General features: G+C 37.0%; 7 protein-coding genes across 7 annotated transcripts; 6 read left to right on the forward strand and 1 right to left on the reverse strand.

The window, feature by feature from the left end:
* The first annotated feature begins 523 nt into the window (after nucleotides 1-523).
* Nucleotides 524-2469, forward strand: SOCG_00901 (C-24(28) sterol reductase Sts1). The gene is made up of 3 exons (XM_013163321.1): nucleotides 524-1545; nucleotides 1598-2094; nucleotides 2148-2469. The coding sequence occupies exons 1-3, from the start codon at nucleotides 687-689 to the stop codon at nucleotides 2157-2159; spliced, it is 1368 nt and encodes a 455-aa protein (XP_013018775.1). The 5' UTR covers nucleotides 524-686; the 3' UTR covers nucleotides 2160-2469.
* A 260-nt stretch (nucleotides 2470-2729) lies between these two features.
* SOCG_00902 (actin depolymerizing factor) lies at nucleotides 2730-3352 on the forward strand (the record flags this gene model as incomplete). Its single annotated transcript, XM_013163322.1, has 3 exons — nucleotides 2730-2732; nucleotides 2781-2886; nucleotides 3048-3352. 3 exons carry the CDS (start codon nucleotides 2730-2732, stop codon nucleotides 3350-3352), a joined length of 414 nt encoding a protein of 137 aa, XP_013018776.1.
* Nucleotides 3353-4661: 1309 nt separating this feature from the next.
* SOCG_00903 (uncharacterized protein) lies at nucleotides 4662-6480 on the forward strand (the record flags this gene model as incomplete). The annotated part of the gene is made up of 3 exons (XM_013163323.1): nucleotides 4662-4996; nucleotides 5050-5231; nucleotides 5291-6480. 3 exons carry the CDS (start codon nucleotides 4662-4664, stop codon nucleotides 6478-6480), a joined length of 1707 nt encoding a protein of 568 aa, XP_013018777.1.
* Nucleotides 6481-6729: 249 nt separating this feature from the next.
* SOCG_00904 (checkpoint clamp complex protein Hus1) lies at nucleotides 6730-8041 on the forward strand. Its single transcript, XM_013163324.1, has 5 exons — nucleotides 6730-6877; nucleotides 6931-7039; nucleotides 7083-7095; nucleotides 7142-7736; nucleotides 7803-8041. Exons 1-5 carry the CDS (start codon nucleotides 6835-6837, stop codon nucleotides 7904-7906), a joined length of 864 nt encoding a protein of 287 aa, XP_013018778.1. The 5' UTR covers nucleotides 6730-6834; the 3' UTR covers nucleotides 7907-8041.
* Nucleotides 8042-8344: 303 nt separating this feature from the next.
* SOCG_00905 (PEK protein kinase Hri1) lies at nucleotides 8345-11612 on the forward strand. Its single transcript, XM_013163325.1, has 4 exons — nucleotides 8345-8872; nucleotides 8947-8985; nucleotides 9032-9555; nucleotides 9596-11612. Exons 1-4 carry the CDS (start codon nucleotides 8740-8742, stop codon nucleotides 10985-10987), a joined length of 2088 nt encoding a protein of 695 aa, XP_013018779.1. The 5' UTR covers nucleotides 8345-8739; the 3' UTR covers nucleotides 10988-11612.
* On the forward strand, nucleotides 11548-15926 carry SOCG_00906 (formin Fus1). The gene has a single exon (XM_013163326.1). The coding sequence runs from the start codon at nucleotides 11683-11685 to the stop codon at nucleotides 15745-15747; it is 4065 nt and encodes a 1354-aa protein (XP_013018780.1). The 5' UTR covers nucleotides 11548-11682; the 3' UTR covers nucleotides 15748-15926.
* SOCG_00907 (CCR4-Not complex subunit Caf16) lies at nucleotides 15835-17213 on the reverse strand. The gene is made up of 4 exons (XM_013163327.1): nucleotides 17127-17213; nucleotides 16893-17085; nucleotides 16652-16771; nucleotides 15835-16562 (listed from the first exon to the last, which is right to left on the reverse strand). Exons 2-4 carry the CDS (start codon nucleotides 17017-17019, stop codon nucleotides 15964-15966), a joined length of 846 nt encoding a protein of 281 aa, XP_013018781.1. The 5' UTR covers nucleotides 17020-17085; nucleotides 17127-17213; the 3' UTR covers nucleotides 15835-15963.
* Nucleotides 17214-17767: the final 554 nt, after the last annotated feature.

The raw sequence follows: 17767 nt of genomic DNA on the forward strand, positions 1-17767 counted from the left end.
TCCCAACGATGTTGTTGGGGGTTTTTTTTATGAGAAAGAAATGCTAATCACTCATGCTAGCATAGCAATCCACGCCAGGATGCATATTTATATTCTATAGGAAGATGATATTAGTATTAGGCAAAACCAGCAAAAAGAAATGAAACAGGAAATCAGCAGGTTTGGCTTTATTGTATAACATAGGAAAATGAAAAGGAGGGTATGAATAGGAACAGGAACTAAGAACTCAACAATAGATATGACAAAATGAAAATGAAAAAGAAAACGTCAAACTCTACATATTCTTTGTTTGGATCTTTTCCATTCCAGTTCTTTCCCTATACAGCTGACTTTAATATCGATATTGATATGGTTTTGCTCTGTTTGTTTGTTTAGAAAGTCCAACGTGGCTACTGTCTTGTATTTATCGCATAAAATTGTAACGCGGTGAATGACTTTGTGCATCCGTATATGAAATAGGTCCACAATGGTAAGAACAAACAAGAACCCAATACAAGGTCTCATCACAGGTTGTCTGTACACCCTGCTGTGAATATTGTACCATAACTTTTGCTTTTTTTGCATTTTTCTTTCATTGTCTCTTATTTAATTTTTCGTGACGCCCTCCGTTATATAGTCGTAGTAGCTATTTCTCTTTCTTGCTCGAATTCTACCTCCGGGGGTTAAGCCGCATCAGTTATTTCAAGATGAAACAAAACACTGTTTCCAATGAACGTGCCCATCGCGAATTTGGAGGTGCTAAAGGTGTTACGGCCATGATGGTTGGCTTTCCTTTTGTTATGTACTATTTATGGGCTAGTGCAAGATACAACGATGGTCAATTTCTTCAACCTACTTCTTACACGCTTAGCGGGATTTGCGAATTTTTCCGCACTTTTGGCGGCTATATTGCTGATGGTGCCTATCCTAGCAAATATGCCATCGCTATTTTTTGGACGTATGTCATTACCGAAGGCATCTTTTACGTGACACTTCCAGGAATTCGTACCCGTGGTCTTCCTCTGAAGCATAGAAACAACAATTCTCTCCCTTATTTATGTAATGCTGTATGGTCTTTCTATACTTCCATTATCATCTTGGCTGTCCTTCATCTTTCCAACGTCTTTCGTATCACCACCATCTTGGACCAGTTCGGACCTCTTATGAGTGTTGCCATCATCAGCTCCTTTATTATCACCTTTGTCCTCTACGTCGGCTCTATTTTGTTTGGTGATAAGCTTTTTGACAGACCTCATGCCTTGTCTGGAAACCTCATTTATGACTATTTTATGGGTGCTAGTCTTAACCCTCGTATTGGTAAGCTCTTGGACTTGAAGATGTTTTTCGAGGTTCGTATTCCTTGGTTCATCCTTTTCTTCCTTTCCGTTGCTACCGCTGTTCGTCAATATGAAAATTACGGCTACGTTAGTCCCCAAGTCCTTTTTGTTTGTTTTGCCCACTACTTGTATGCAAATGCTTGCGCCAAGGGTGAAGAACTTATCGTTCCTACTTGGGATATGGCCTATGAAAAATTTGGTTTTATGCTCATTTTCTGGAATATGGCTGGTAAGTATTTCCTACAATTGTTTCTTTCTTTTACTAATTCACGTTTTTGCAGGTGTTCCCTTTACTTATAGTCACTGTGCTCTCTTTTTGTCTGCCCGTGATCCTAAGCAATATGAATGGTCTTTCTCATACAATTTCTTCGTCTATGCTTTATTGATTTGCTGCTACTACGTCTTTGACAGTTGCAATAGTCAAAAGAACCGTTTCCGTAACCAAATTTACGGTTTGACAACTACCCGCAAGTCGTTTCCACAACTCCCTTGGCAAACAATAAAAAACCCCACTTTCATCCGTTGTGCGAATGGTGGTACTCTATTAACCTCTGGATGGTATCGTTATGCTCGTAAAATTCATTACACTGTTGACTTTTTCCAATCTCTTTCTTGGGCTTTGATTACCGGGTTTAGTTCTCCCCTTCCTTACTTTTATCCTTGTTTCTTTATCATCGTTTTGATTCATCGGGTTACCCGTGATATCGAAAAGTGCAAAGCCAAGTACGGTGCTGACTTTAATGAATACTGCCGTATTTGCCCTTATCTTTTCATTCCTGTATGTAATTTTAGTGCTTCTTTTTGACTTCATATTTGCTAATTCTCGTCTAGTATGTGTTTTAAGGAAAAAGTAGTTACGCTTGATTTTTGGTTTCATGTTTCCGCATTCTGCTGCTTATAATGACCTACCGACTACTCGTTTTTACGCGTGCAGTGCCGTAAACTTGTTGCATCACTCTTCATGAAGCACTGTGTTTTATGATATAAATGATAGAGTTGTTGTAAAAGTTTAAAGAAATCGATTATGAACAATTATCATAGAAAACCATTTTGTTCTTTTTGAAGTAGCAAACCACCATGAATTGTAACAGATTTGTGCCAAATAACTTTTTCGATTTTCCATTGCTCATCAAGTTTAGGAACCGGTTTGTCTTACAACCTATAAAACCTTTTCCATATTGATTTCCATGTTTCATTCCTTTTGTATTTATAATAATGATGAAATACTCGTTTGGATAATACTAGACTGGATTTATAATACTCTTGAGTATTCCAGTTGTGGCTTACCTCAACAGTTCACGAATGTATTACCCTTACCCGGAATGGGTATCTAAAGATTCAAGAGTGCAGTCATCTCCCAACCAGTGCCAACCACTTTAAACAACGAAATAAAAATATATTTATATTATAAAGATGGTACGGATATTGAAATTCGATGAAATATGAATTTTAACGTATGAACAGTCTTTCTCGGGTGTTAAAGTTGCTCCTGAATGTTTGGAAGCTTTCCAAGAACTGAAGTTGGGTAAAAACCTTCGTTACATCGTTTTTAAGATGAACGATGCTAAGAGTATGTTGTATTTAGTAAACAGTTGTATTCCGTAGTACGTGCGTCTTCAAGTATGCGTTTCTTGTCAGTGGGAAACGGTTTCGTCCGCAATTCCGTAGCTATGGAGGACTGCAACTGTTTCGTATAATTGTTTAAGCGCCTTTAACTGACCTTATTTTTAGCTGAAATTATTGTCGACAAAAAGAGCACTGATAAGGATTTTGACACTTTCCTTGGTGAATTACCTGAACAAGACTGCCGCTATGCTGTCTATGACTTTGAGTACAATATGGGCGAAGGTCTTCGTAACAAGATTGTTTTCATCAGTTGGTCTCCTGATGTCTCTCCCATCAAGTCCAAGATGGTCTATTCTTCCTCCAAGGACACCCTCCGTCGTGCCTTCACTGGTATCACCACTGATATTCAAGGCACTGATTTCTCTGAGGTTTCTCATGAAGCAGTTTTGGAAAAGGTTACTCGTAAGTGATCTTGTTTTGCGATTACTTTATCCATTTTCTGGCTATCTTTTTTTCTACTTCCTCAGTTGCATGAGTATTTTTCCATTTTGTTTATATATGCCATCTAAAGTTTTGACGCTCCTTGAATGACTTTTACGCTGTAGAAATCCTTATCATTTCACTAGTTGACGTCGCAAGCTTGGTTCCTTTCTTTTGACTGGCTTTCATGTGTTTTTTCCCTTTATTGTGGAAAAGTCTCTACTGTGGCTTCTTGTTATAATGATATTCTGGTTTATTTCCCCTAACTGATGTTTACTAGGTACTTGTCATTGTTTTAAGATTATGCCATTGACGTTAGAGACAGAAAGCTGTTCTTCTGTTTTCTTGCGCGTTACTGTTTGAGTTTGAAAGAAATAGCCGGATATTGTGTAACTAGTACTCGATTAATGTAATGAAAAGAAAGTTTAGCCATTTATCGAAACTCCTTTAAAGCTGTTTCTATCCTCCTATGCGTTCTTTCAAAGATTGATTCTTTTCGCACGCGTTTTATTTTTTGTTAGTTCCTATTCAAAAATTTCTTTTCAAGAAAAAGAAAGAAGAAATGATACTTTACAAACTTATTAGTAGTAAGTGATGACATGAGAATAAGACGAACCAAACCGTTTTCCCTTTGGAAGACTGATCTTGTAAGTCAATTATCCAGGCGATGCATTGTGTACTAAAGAGTTAGAAGAAACCACTCATAATCATTTAACGAAATTGACAGCAAATCACTATTTCGCGCATAATACTTACACCATAGTTTGAAGTAAACGAAGACGTGAGAGATGGCAAAAATACAATGCTTACGTTGAGATTAATTGACAAGTAAATCATAATCGTATAGTAAAAAAAGCAAAACTTTTGTCTTTTGTTTTTCTTTGAAACAGCAATTTTTTACATTTATACCGTTTGGTAAAGTTGAGTAATATATAATAGTCCTTTGTATTTTGTCATTGGTTCAATGAGTGAACTTATTTTGAGCTGATTGAACTACCAACCTCTTTTGTCATTTACTCCTACCGTTTTTTCTTTGGCAGAGAACTAGCTCATTTAAGTTAGTTGGACTTGAGTCTACCTCTAAGGATTTGAAATAGAATTGTTGAATCCTGCATTGTATAGATTCCTATCCTAAAGGGTTGCTGGAATTTAGAAGCAATTACCAAATACTAAGTATTGAAAGAAGAAAAAAAGAAGAAAAAAAAAAACAAGAACAAAATTAAGCAACGCAGACTACATTGAAGTTGCTCTATATATAGTGTTGGCATGCGAAAGTTTTTTACAAGGTCCATTCAAACAATGTCTCGAAAATTATCTGACCTTCCAGTAAGCTCCACCTTTACGGAGAACTTGACACCCGATCCACTTGTTCCAACGGTTGATGCCTTGAAGAATGCGAGCGATGAAATGATACATATGCCGCGAAAAGTTAATGGCGGCGCTTTGTTTACATATGTAACACCATCGATGGATGCAAAGTCGAAATTACTAGGCTACAGCCCTTCTTCCATGAAGTCGCTTGGGTTAAATGAAAGTGAAGCACAAACGGAAGCTTTTCAAAAGCTGGTTGTGGGCAAGAGTATCGACGTTGACAAGTGTTGTCCTTGGTCGCAATGTTATGGAGGATTTCAATTGTATGTTTGAAGGTGTAGTGAATTTTTATTAAGTACTAACCTTTATTCTTTAGCGGTGATTGGGCCGGTCAGTTGGGTGATGGTCGAGTTGTTTCCTTGTGTGAATTGACTAATCCGGATACCAAAGAACGTTATGAAATCCAAGTAAAGGGAATAGGACGTACCCCTTATTCTCGATTTGCTGATGGAAAGGCTGTGGTGCGCTCTAGTATCCGTGAACACTTGTGTTGTGAAGGTATGTGGATGAGTCTGTGTTTCCTATATATTTGAGTGGGTTGAGTTAACTGAAAACAGCTTTACATGCACTGAACGTGCCTACGACGAGATCTCTCGCTATATCTACTCTTGATGGTGTAGCCGCCATGCGTGAAACAATAGAACCCTGTGCAATCGTCTGTCGTATGGCGCCCTCCTGGATCCGTATTGGAACTTTTGATCTGCCAGGAGTCAATGGAAATCTAGATTCAATACGAAAACTGGCCGATTATTGCTTGGACCACGTACTCACGAAAGATTTTCAAGGACAAGGACTCGGAAACCGTTATGAGCAGTTGTTACGTGACGTCGCTTTTCGAAATGCGAAATGTGTTGCAAAATGGCAAGTTTACGGGTTTATGAATGGCGTTTTAAACACGGACAATACAAGTATTTTGGGGCTATCTATGGACTTTGGTCCTTTTAGTTTTATGGATACTTACAACCCATCATTTACACCCAATCATGATGATCTTTTTTTGCGCTACTCATATGAGCGACAACCATCTGTTATAATCTGGAATCTTGCTAAATTAGCTTCGGCTTTGTTGGAATTCATCGGTGCAAAAGGTCAGGTCGATGATCCACAATTTATGGAAAAGTTACACAGCACTCCAGAATTACTTTCGGAAGCTCACGATTATACTCTACAAGTATTTGAAAACATTGCTAAAGAATTCTTATCAATTGTCCGGGAAGACTACTTTCAACTAATGACAGCTCGTTTGGGACTACCTGATGATGCCACTGCTCGAAAACAGGTTATTGATGCTCTTGAAATTTTAGAAAATTATGATCTAGATTACCCAAACTTCTTTTCATTTTTGACAAGAAATATTGAAGAAGCCGAAGGTTCTTCTTCTGCGGAACAATTGTTTAATTTCTGCATCAGTAGTTTTAACGAAAAGAATCCCCGTTTTCGTAATGAAGCCATCGGGAAGTTCCAAGAATGGCTGGATTCGTACCATCAACTATGCGCAGAGATTCCAAAGGCTACGAGACTAAATACTATGAAGTCTGTAAACCCTCATTTCACGTTGAGAAACTGGATCCTCGAGGAAATCAACAAGAAGGCTTATGAGGGTGACTATGACTTGTTTCATAAAGTTTCAAAAATGACTGCTTCTCCTTTTGAAGACTCATGGGGATTTCCAAAGGACTTTGAAGATACTTATTGTTACAGCACGGGTCCTACGAAGAGTCAAATCCAATGCTCCTGCTCTAGTTAAGCCTGAGAGTTAAGCATTTGCATTGAACGAAAATTTAATGAAAGTTGTGTTTCTTTACTTCCTTTTTGCTATTAACGATCTTGATCTTCTTTTCTCATCTTTCGCTATACTTGTAAATTAGTCAATGTACGCTTTAAGATATAGTGGAAACATTATCATGAAAAATTTATTTTTTATAAATTATGTACGCCTTTTTTTATGAAAAATCTCAACAAATCGTAGTATAGCCAAACCATTATTTGATGTATTGCCAAATTGACGCGCTAGTAATCCATAAATATTTGAGGTCGCACCGACACTAAATTCTACAGTTGCAGATGCTAAATTAACACAAAGCGCTCTCTTTTTTGAGCAATGAGATTTAAAACTAGAATTAGTAATTTATATACTCTTACACGTAAGCTTACACAGCAAACTAAAGTTGTGAATACTAATTACTTTACTTGGCAGGTTTGGTGCAGGCATTGGACAGAATTGGAAAATTTTGTTGGTTACGGCTTATGCCAGAAACAGTAAATTTTATTATTATACCTGATTTTCGAATGACACAGGTTTGGGCGTACGTTTCGTTGCACCTGAAATGTGCTTGCTAACTAGAACAGAGTTTTGGAAGTGGTAGGTGGTCTTGAATAAAGGCGAAGAGATTTACTTACTGATTCAGGAAACTATATTTGAAGAATACGTTGTTCAAAGTAATGCCGAGAATGTAATCAACTTGGAGATACCCGTTGATAACTTATATAAAGCTCTGCGTTCAGCAGCAAATGCTAGTGATTCTACAATCAGGCTTTCTAAGAAAAACAATCAACCATTACTATCTTTATCTACAACTTGGAGCGGACGTGCATTTGGATCGAATATCGTGACACATAACATCCCAATTCGTGTTCTGTCGCATTCGTATGTGTCTGCAATCAAAGAACCAACAGCTCCTGAACCAGATTGTCATATATTCTTCCCTAATTTAAACATATTACGACAGGTGGCCGATAAGTACAAAAATATGTCAGATCGAGTCATCATTTCAGCCAACATGTCTGGAGAACTACAGCTTTCAGTATCGACACCCGCAGCAAAAGTGACCACGAGGTGGAAAGATCTTGAAAATCCAGAGCTCGATCCTTCACAAGTAGACGACATTAACCGGCATCCCTCTCAAACTCGAAATCCCAAAGATTTTGTACATATGCGACTAGATGCGAAAGACTTGGTGAATATGCTTCGCATTTCCACCGTTGCTAGAAGGGTTATAGCATGTAAGTATATATGCGCTTCGGCTGAAACTCACTAGATATGCCAATATGGTTTCACTAACGAATTAGGCTTCTGCGAAGGGCATGCACTTGTATTATATGTGTACATTACAGATCCTGAAGATGAGCACACAGCTGTGCTCACCTATTATATCAGTACTTATGTTGATTAACTACATGAATTCATGAATTCTATTTATTATGTAAGGATGTGTCCGCAATAAAATCGCAGTGTCGTTCTGTTGGGTAGAAGAATAAGACCATATTAAATAGTGAGGTTCATTGAATCGTCAATTGGGTGCTCGTAGTCATCACCTGATCTAAATTTCTTTTTTTTTTAAGAAGAAAAAAGACTATTTAGTTAGCAACACGAGCTTTGATTTGTTTACAGTATCGTTCGAAATCCAAGTATATAAAGCACATAGTCTACACTTCAATTCGTGCTCCAGCAAGCATTACTATCATTCATTCGTATGCTTATAATAAGCATACTATAACTCTCTTTACATTTTTCTCTTTACAACTTCGTCGTTATTTTGAATATTTGGATACTAATATTATAATCGCGATTATACTACAATATCATACTACAATATCACAGACGTTTACTATAATACTCCGAGCAATATAAGCAGTAATCGGGTTACGCTCTCAACACCACAATTGAAACTATACAAATTACCAATCTTTTGTCTTAGTTATCTTATTCTTCTTCGTTCCGTTGGAATTGTATTCTTACTGTTCAGCAGAGAATATTTCAATTCCATTTCCTCAGGATTCACCATAAGAACATACAGAGGTGTCATTCATACCGTTTGCTTTTAGAATTAAACTACAACTTTCGTTAAAACAAGGAATTTAAATTGGAAAATAATACTGTAATCGAGAAATAGACCGGAAAAGAGATATGTGCATTGGTTTTCGTCCTTTTAGTTTTTATTAATGAGTCGTTTCGTCTCCTAATTCTTCATCGGAATATAGCTTTTTTCTGAATTCAATTTCTACAATGCTTAGTTCATCCAGAAACGCCCATGATGAAAATTCTGCCTGCGGAAAGAATAATAATCGGCAAGCATTATCAACATATGGAAGCAATGGGTCTGTTCAATTGAGCAAACAAAAGGCCCCAAAGATTACTTGTACGTTACAATAAGTGTTGGAAAACTCGAAGATTGTCAAGTTATTTGAGCCTTTAACTAACGAATGTTTCTAGGCAAATTACTTCTTCTTTCCCTTCTTGAGAGTATTTGCAGTATGTGTATCTTTTTTTGGATAAAAATTCTAACTATTTCACATAGAATTGTCGCAAAAGAACCCGGAAAACTCGCAGAATATGTTTTTGTATATCGCTTATTCTTTGCGCAATTCGGGGTTAATTGATGATGAATATTCTAAGGATTATGAAGCAATTCGACTAGCATATTCGGGAGCCATTCATGAGCTTTTAGCACAAGCTCACAATGTCAATATGTCCAATGTTCACGAAGAAGAGCTTCTTTCCCTGAATAAGTCAGCTTCATTTATGAGTGCATTATCAAGTCAAACTGCGTATGCCACTTGTGATGAACCATCTGATTCAGCTGCTTTTTCTGGTTCTGTGGATGCATTTACCGATATTGTCAATCATGTATCCTCTAACTCAGATGTTTCAGATGGTACTTTCTTGAAGGATTCACCTCTTAATTTCTCCGGGCTGGAAGATTATTTGTCGCCAAACAGCTCCAGTTTCGAAAAGCTTTACAATGTTCAAAAATCTCGTTATTCCTCTGATTTTGAAGAGCTTAAATTACTTGGAAAAGGTGGTTACGGTTACGTATACAAGGTATGAAATTTATACATTATGTGATATTAATTGTTTGTAGGCGCGCAACAAATTTGATGGTGTTGATTATGCTTTGAAAAAGATTCCCCTTACATTAAGATCGCTTTCTTCGTCAAATATGTTTCGTGAGTCTCGAATTTTGGCTCGCCTTAATCACCCGAACGTTATTCGGTTCTATTCCAGCTGGGTTGAAATTGAACCTTATCATCATAACGATCCTACCGAATTTGATTCAACTTGCTCAGAGGACATACTAAATTCAAAAAGCATTGAATCAAATGCAGCCGATAATCTGTTGTTTGATATAGAAACCGACTCTGTAAACAATGGTTATTCAAGTACCAATTCCATCCAAGTGGTCTTTGAAGAAGATTCTTATGGAACAAATTTCGAACCATCTTATTCAAAGAAACAATCTACTTGCAGTTTGGCGGCTTTGTTTTCGGGTTATAAAGAGACTGAGCGAGAATATTCTAAAAGGCGTTCTTTTGAGAAACCCTTTACCGGCGACGACTTTTTATATTATGGAAAAGAGAACCGTTCTGACAGGTTTGATAAATTCTCTCTGTCCTCTAAAGATGAGGATTCAATGACGCATGATGTTCCTTGCTTTGATCAGAGGCCCATATGTCTTTATATTCAAATGGCTTTGTGTGAAGAAACACTCGAAATCCACCTTAACAAGAGAAATAAACACTTTCGTGGTATGCTTCCAAAAAATCTTTGTAATAGATATATTCTGTTGTTTTCTAGAATACTGGAAGGTGTTATGTATCTTCATAACGTTATGGATTTGGTTCATCATGATTTGAAGCCAAGGAATATTTTCCTATCATCAAGCGCTTCATCTGAACAAGGCTCGGTTCGTCTTCCCTGTTTCACTGGAAAGTCTCAGCTTGCAAACGAATCTCTTGAGAATAAATTTTTTGTCCCAAAAATTGGTGATTTTGGCTTGGTGCTTTCGCAGTCGGATGTTGGAGAGTCTTCTGAAGAAAATGGAGGATATTATTTCGCTGGAACACATACGTACGCCGCGCCAGAGATGTTGTCGAGACATATGAAAGCTCAGGCTATCAAAAATAGTACAGCAATTGATGTTTACGCTCTTGGAATTTTGTTCTTTGAACTTTTGTACCCTTTTGGGACCCGTATGGAAAGGGTTTCTTTGATTAACAAATTGAAAAAGGGTATTCTCCCTGAAGATTTTCTTGAGCAAATGCCTGGGGAGGCAAGTCTTATATTGTCTATGCTAAGCAGTCCAGCGAAAAGACCTACGGTAGCTCAAATACTGAAGACACCGATTTTTAGCAATATGGCGGTCAATGAACTTCACCTCTACGAGGCCCTTTTGGATGATGCTCAACAACAGAATAAAACTTTAAAGGAAGAGCTGGAAGCTATGAAAATAAGGATGGGCGCTACTTCCAAATGATATTTTACGATAATATTTAATTCTCTTATGATTATGATGGTATTTTACAATAGTTTGAAATAACGCATTTAGATTTCTTTAATATTATGATTATATGCTTTTTATTCTTATTTCAGCTATGTCTGGAAAGCCTAGCGCACTTTTGAACCCTTGCAAGTTGCTTGATTGGATTTTTGCCTTGACATTTTTCGCTTGAAATGCTTCTACTTTTGTACCGGTCTTAGGAGGTCTCTCAGAAGGAGCAGAAGGGACTTTTCTTTTGAAAATTGTGTTAAATTTTAAACTCTTAAATCATATTATTTTTCCTCTAAATTAGTTAGTCTGCTAACTACATCTCTTGCTTTTAATAACAGAAATTCAAATTTTCTTTCGTCTTGGAAAACTCATTGTTTACAACACACTTCCTATTGTAGTCATTCAAAGACTGAACACATCTCATTTACGTTTGTTTTATCCATTCATATGCCCGGTGTAAGCTTTCTTTGTCTTCCTTTGTTTCGCATTTGACGTACAAAGAATCCCGGGTTTCTTATCACTATCCAAAAACAAAGAAATTGTTACAAGCAGTTCAGGACCTTACCTTTTACCAACACTTTTTTTGATACTTCTTCTTTGATCAATACATTCGTGTTCTATGTCAACTTAGTTAAAACCATAGAGAAGACGATCAAAACGTGAATAATAAAACAAACATAATGGGGAATAATGAGATTCGAATATCTAAACCCATAATTAAGGAAGGTTCAATTCATTCAATCACTGATGGTCCGCCAAATGATACATTTGCGACTTCGCCAAAGGACAGTAATGTCAAATCAACCAGTTCTAAAAAATCAAAACAGTGGAAGTTGAAAGCTGACGATATATATTCAAATTGGTCACTTACTTCATCCTTTCTGAGTATTGAGGATAAAAATAGCATTGCTTCTGTTCACGGCTCAGAAAAACCTCAAAGGAGTACGATTACCGACTCAAAATTCCTTGATGCCGTGGATATTCACCAGAAGTGTCCTAATGATCCTAATTTGGTTGATGAATTGTTTTTAGAAGTCGTTACTACGTTAAAGAAAGAAAATCAGGAAACCTATTCCTCTTTCTTTTATGACCCGAAGGTAACCCTGTCCATGGAAAATAAATGGGCATTTATAACCAATTACCTTGTTAAAAAAGATAAAGTGCTCGCCATTAAATGTAACGAGTCTGAGACTGCGACCAAATGTGCAGTCGCATCTTACATTGAAAAGCTTTTAGAAAAAATGCCAAAAAGTAAGCATGTAGAATCCCTAGTGGTTGCTCTTCGCACTGAGTCTGTCACTTGGGTACGTACTTTTTTAATGATGGATGGTCAGGATCTTTTACTTAGGATTCTGGATGACTTTCACGATCTACGATCCTCTAGAATTTTGGACGCCAACTTGGAGTTGGCTGTTCTAAAATGTATCCGTTGCTTAATGAATCATGAAGAAGGAATTTCTTTTTATATAGACAAAGGACACATGATACAACCCGTTCTGCAATGTTTATTAACGTCGAAGTTATCCGTTCGGAAAACGTCCGCTGAAATATTAACCTTTCTTTGCTACTGGAATAATCCGGTTGGTATTAATATTGTCTTACGAGGCATTGAATTGCTATCAACGAGGAACAAAAATCCTATAATTCTTTTACCGCTATGGCTGCATCATTGGGAAATTGCAATCGATAATAGAGGAAAACTTGGAAGTCTCGTTGGCGCTGGAAAAGACGCTCGTGAAGAAGGTGTTCGGTATAACCAGATGGTTCTTGAGTATTGCGTATCTCAAATGCTACTCATCAATGCCTTTTTGGAAAACTTCACTACGAGGGAGACGTTGTACCAATTCAATCAAACTATTAAAGATTCTCGGTTTCAACGTATACTAAAAAAAATGAGTACTTTAAGAAACCCGGACATCGAGAAACAGGTACAGAAGTATTACTATGTTGTTGAAAACGCATTTACTGATTTCAAAAATGTATCAAATGAGCGTGATCTGGGCTCTTCTGTACTTAAATTGTTTGACAATGATGACCTGAATAGTCTTCTTAAACAATTTCTAAAACACTTTTTTAAACTCGTCAAAACTAACAAAGCTCCTTCCCGAATAATTAAACTTCTGGACTGTTACGTTTTAAGTCTTCAACCATTTCTTGAAAGCACTTTTGCTTCTCAAGTAGATAAACTACATGAGGAAATGAGTACCGATAGGCTTTCTTATAACAATGATGCGACCGATCGAAATTTAAAAAATACGCGGACCTCTAGGTGTGAAGCTTCATCCCCGAATGTTATGGATGCTCCTGCTCATGGTGCAATTTCTTCCGTCATTGGAAAAAGTTTCCAGGAAATGGAAAAAAGCTATGATAATCTGAAAAAGGCTTATGAAGCAGACCTAACTTCTATAGCGAATTCCTTGATTACTGTCTTTCCTGAAAAGTTCTCGTTTCTTCATGGCAAGGAGAGCAAAGTTGTTTCCATATTAAAAGAAATGGCCATGGAAGGAAATGCTGAAAAATTTAAGTCCACGTATGAAGGTTTCAATAATACATCTGAACCGTTACAAGAACAAGAAGCTCTCAATTATCCCTTGGAAACAGATCGCCTAAATAAGAAAGACCTTGGACTGATCGACAACTTGGCAAAGCAAAAAAAGGAGCCCTCCAATTATTGCGGTATCTTGAATCCTATTTTGCGGGCGACTTCCAAACAAACAAGGTCATTTCAAAGCAACCGATCTAGCAAATGTATGGGTTCAGGTAAAGGTATAGACTTAACAAAAGCTAATTCTATCGCGTTCAAAGCTGAACCTGTATCCGCCGTATCTACGCAATCTTTTGACGTTCATATGAACATAAATGAGGGTCGTAGTGGTATGAGCGATAAAATGGATGGTCTAAGTCCTATAGTTTACTTTCGTCGAAGTCCAGACGGTAGTAAATCGTCTGGAGAGTTCGAACAAATAATTGAAGAAGAATTAAAAGATGAAAATGCACCTACGGCTTTATCGATCAAACCAGAACAGAACATTGTCGAATCAGTTCCTGCTCCACCTATTCCTCCACCAGCACCTCCTTTACCACCTATGCAGCAGGCCTCTCAAGTACAAAGCAGTAATACTAGGAATGCAACTAATCATCCTTTGAAAGTTCCTGAAGGGTTCAGCTATAAAGATATCACTACTAACGATATTTTTAACGGTATGGTCGAGACTAGTAGTCTGGCTGGAAAAGAAATGCCATATTGGAAGCTGTATTACTCCCCTTCCAAACGCCTTAAACAATTGCACTGGAAAAATTTGGAAGTACCAGTGGAGCGTACTTTATGGAACAGACCTTTAGCTGATCCATTTGTTTTAAGTATCAAGTTAGACTGCGATGGCATTCTGGGTAACCTTGAAAGTTGCTTCGCTATGAGAGAAGTCAAAAAGTTTAAGAAAAAAAACTCTTCCACTGACGGTTTTATGCCTCCTGATTTGCAGCACTACTTTGGAATTCGACTGCATAGATTCATTTACTTATCTCCATTTGAAATTGCTTCCAAATTTTATTATTGCGATTCCGACATAATGGAATTGATTGATTTCTTTGTAGATAGAAAGCTATTCTGTCAAGATTCGTTGAAAAAGAACCTTTCTAATTTCCGTACTAGTTGGGATAATGGTGAACCCACGTATCATATGAATTTACATGAACTTACAAAGTGGGAACAAGTATATGTGCTGACGATTATTGATATCGAGGGTTATTATGAAAAAAGAATGAAGTCACTGAAAGTTATGACTGTCCTTGATCAGAGCCATCGGGATTTACAAAAGCAAATAAGAAAAATTCATTGCACTCTACTCGATATCAAAACAAGTACAAACTTTAAATACCTATTGAACTTAATATTACTTCTAGGTAACTATATGAACGACGTTCCAAGACAAAAGCAAGGATTCAAAATCGACAGTTTGCAGCGATTAAGCGTGATTAAGAACGAAGAGAATGGACTGACTTTACTTCATACTTTTGAAAGTATTGTTAGAAAGAGTTTTCCCGAATTAGAAGAATTCCTACGCGATTTGACGAATGTTCCGGAAGTTGTGAAAGTTAATTTGGAGCAACTAGAGCATGACTGTTTAAGCATCGAACAGCTAGTTAACGAAGTTGAAGAAGATTTTTCTGAGAATGGGACAATATCTGAACAAACAGTTCTGCATCCTAATGATCGTATTCGTGAAGTAATAGCACCCTGGATACCTTCAGCGAAAGCTATAACTGCAAAGTTAAAATCAGATCTTATGTCTATGAAGGAGGCTTTTGAGTGTACGCTAACCATGTTTGGTGAAAACTCTGATAGCCTAGCCTCAGGAAGCTACTTTTTTGAGAGTCTAAATGATTTTCTGAAAGAATATAATAAAGTAAAACAGACGAACTTGAAATTTGAAGAAGAAGAACGAATTGCTCATGTACGATTAAAGGCTTTAGAAGCTACGGGTAAAAAGGAGTTGATGCAAAGCACTTTACAAGAAACTACTAAGGAGGAAAGTGCTGTTATGGATAATCTCTTGGAAAAGTTAAAGTCAGGAAAGTGCGATGTATCACGCCTTGTTGATTATGAGGATGAGCTTTTGGCTTTAGATTTTCCTCACACTCGAACTAAAGCAAACCAGGAATCAAGTGGATCAATGGATCCACATATGAAACGTCCAAAGACAGTTGTTTTGAAAGCGCAGAATATGCTAAAACAATTAAAATGAACTTAATATGTATAATGACTGATATGAATGAATGTTAATGATAATGGATGGTACGGCTCCAAAAAGAATACATAGACTTATTTAGATTAATTTTATAGAAACTTATGGTACTGATTAAGATTTACATTTGATATTTGTTAAATAAGAATTCCATATGAGAGATCACTCTGATACTTAACAATAAGACTGGAATAAGTTGAAAGATTATAGCGTAATTCATCTTGCACGGGAGATTTTGAAATAATCGGTAAAAACATCTGTGCCAGTTTTGAAAGTATCTTGTACGTCCTGCCACGTGTTGCGCTTTTCATCTTCACGAGATCCACGGATCCTTTTATCCTCTTTTATCCAGGCCAAACAAGTCTCTAACAACGAGCTATTTCCTGTATTACTCACAGACTGTATTTCAGGAAACTTCGCTACTGGACCTGAATTGACGATCTTTCCTTGAGAAACGTGTACCAAATGTGTAGGCCACTTGGCTAAACCATCAAAAATATGGGTGGCATAAACAATTGTTGCATTCCTGGATTCAGTTTCTGAAGAAAGAAATGATAAAAGATCAGAGCGAGCAAGTACGTCGAGATCAACAGTAACTTCATCCAACAAGAGGACATCAAATGGTCTTAATAGTCCCATGCAAAGCTGAACACGACGTCGTTCACCGTCGGAAACTGCATGCATTCTCCATCGAAGATCAACGTCTAAGATGGATATCAGCATATCGCGGCGTTCAGGAAATAAGTCACCACCGACAGATGCAATAAGTCGGGCAACATTCATGTCTCGGTGAACGACTGGATTATTGACCCATTCTACGAAAGGTTAGTGCATCGTTCGGATAGGAAACAACATCTAAAAGACATTATGTAACGCCCGATTGGACTCGATGTAACTATCGTACCTGTTCCAAGATATACTACGGTACTTTTGGATTCTCGAAAAGGATCATTGCCAAACACTGAAACCTTCCCGGCCTTTGCCAGAGACTTTCCAGCTAAAAGACGCAATAAAGTTGATTTGCCTATTTAGCAAAATATGCCGTATATTAGTATACAAGGAAAACCAAAAATAAAAATAAAATAAAATAAAATAAAGAATAGTGATAATCGTTCAAAACAAAAACAGAGGAAAAACTAACTTACCGGCCCCATTCGCACCAACAAGTAATGTCCTGGATCCTCGAGGAAGATTTAATGATACATGATCGAGGCTCAACGGGAATTCTGGTGAAAACGTGTAGGACAGATTGGAGACTTCGATGTTATCCATGTCGAATTTACGAGACTACACGATCGGTGCCTTTTTGAGAACTGTCAAATTTATCAGTTATATATACTAGATATTAGAAAAAAATTTTAGATGATTGAAAGACGAACTGAGTCTAAAAGTGCAACCTCAAAACATTAAAAAGTGTTGATTGTACAGTATAATTATGGAAGCAACGCAATTGTAGGAGGGTTTTGAAATGGTATGGAAGGACATGCAAAATTACATATTAATCATTTTAACACTCTAAATAAAGTTGATTTATTGATATACTTAAAAGATTTCCTTTTTCATGTATTCGTTAGGTCCTTCTTCTAGGATGTTACACAAACTTGATGATACATGAAACAACTCGCTGAAACTTACCCGGAGCTTTGCATATGGAAACGTACAAATCCATAATTATGGCTCTTTTTTAAATCTTGATGCTGAAAGAATGGTGTTCATGCGACTCTTTTTCATATGTGAAATACTAATTTATGAATCTTGCGCTTGTGCAGGAATCCCAATTGAAAGATTCCTTTTCAATAAATGAGTTATATTAACAAGAGCACATTTTACCATAGTCTATAGTCGTTTATATCTTGCGTATTCTTCTGTTTTGAAGAATTTTCCAGTTGAAACTGCTTGTGTGTGGATTTCACGAACATTCATTCTATACTATCTTTCTTTTGAAACGAGTCATTGTAATCGACTCATCAATCTCCTAATAACCTATTCGAATGAAAAGTACACCCATTCTATTACTCAC

Source organism: Schizosaccharomyces octosporus (assembly GCF_000150505.1).
Source record: "Schizosaccharomyces octosporus yFS286 unplaced genomic scaffold supercont6.2, whole genome shotgun sequence".
NCBI lineage: Eukaryota > Fungi > Ascomycota > Schizosaccharomycetes > Schizosaccharomycetales > Schizosaccharomycetaceae > Schizosaccharomyces > Schizosaccharomyces octosporus.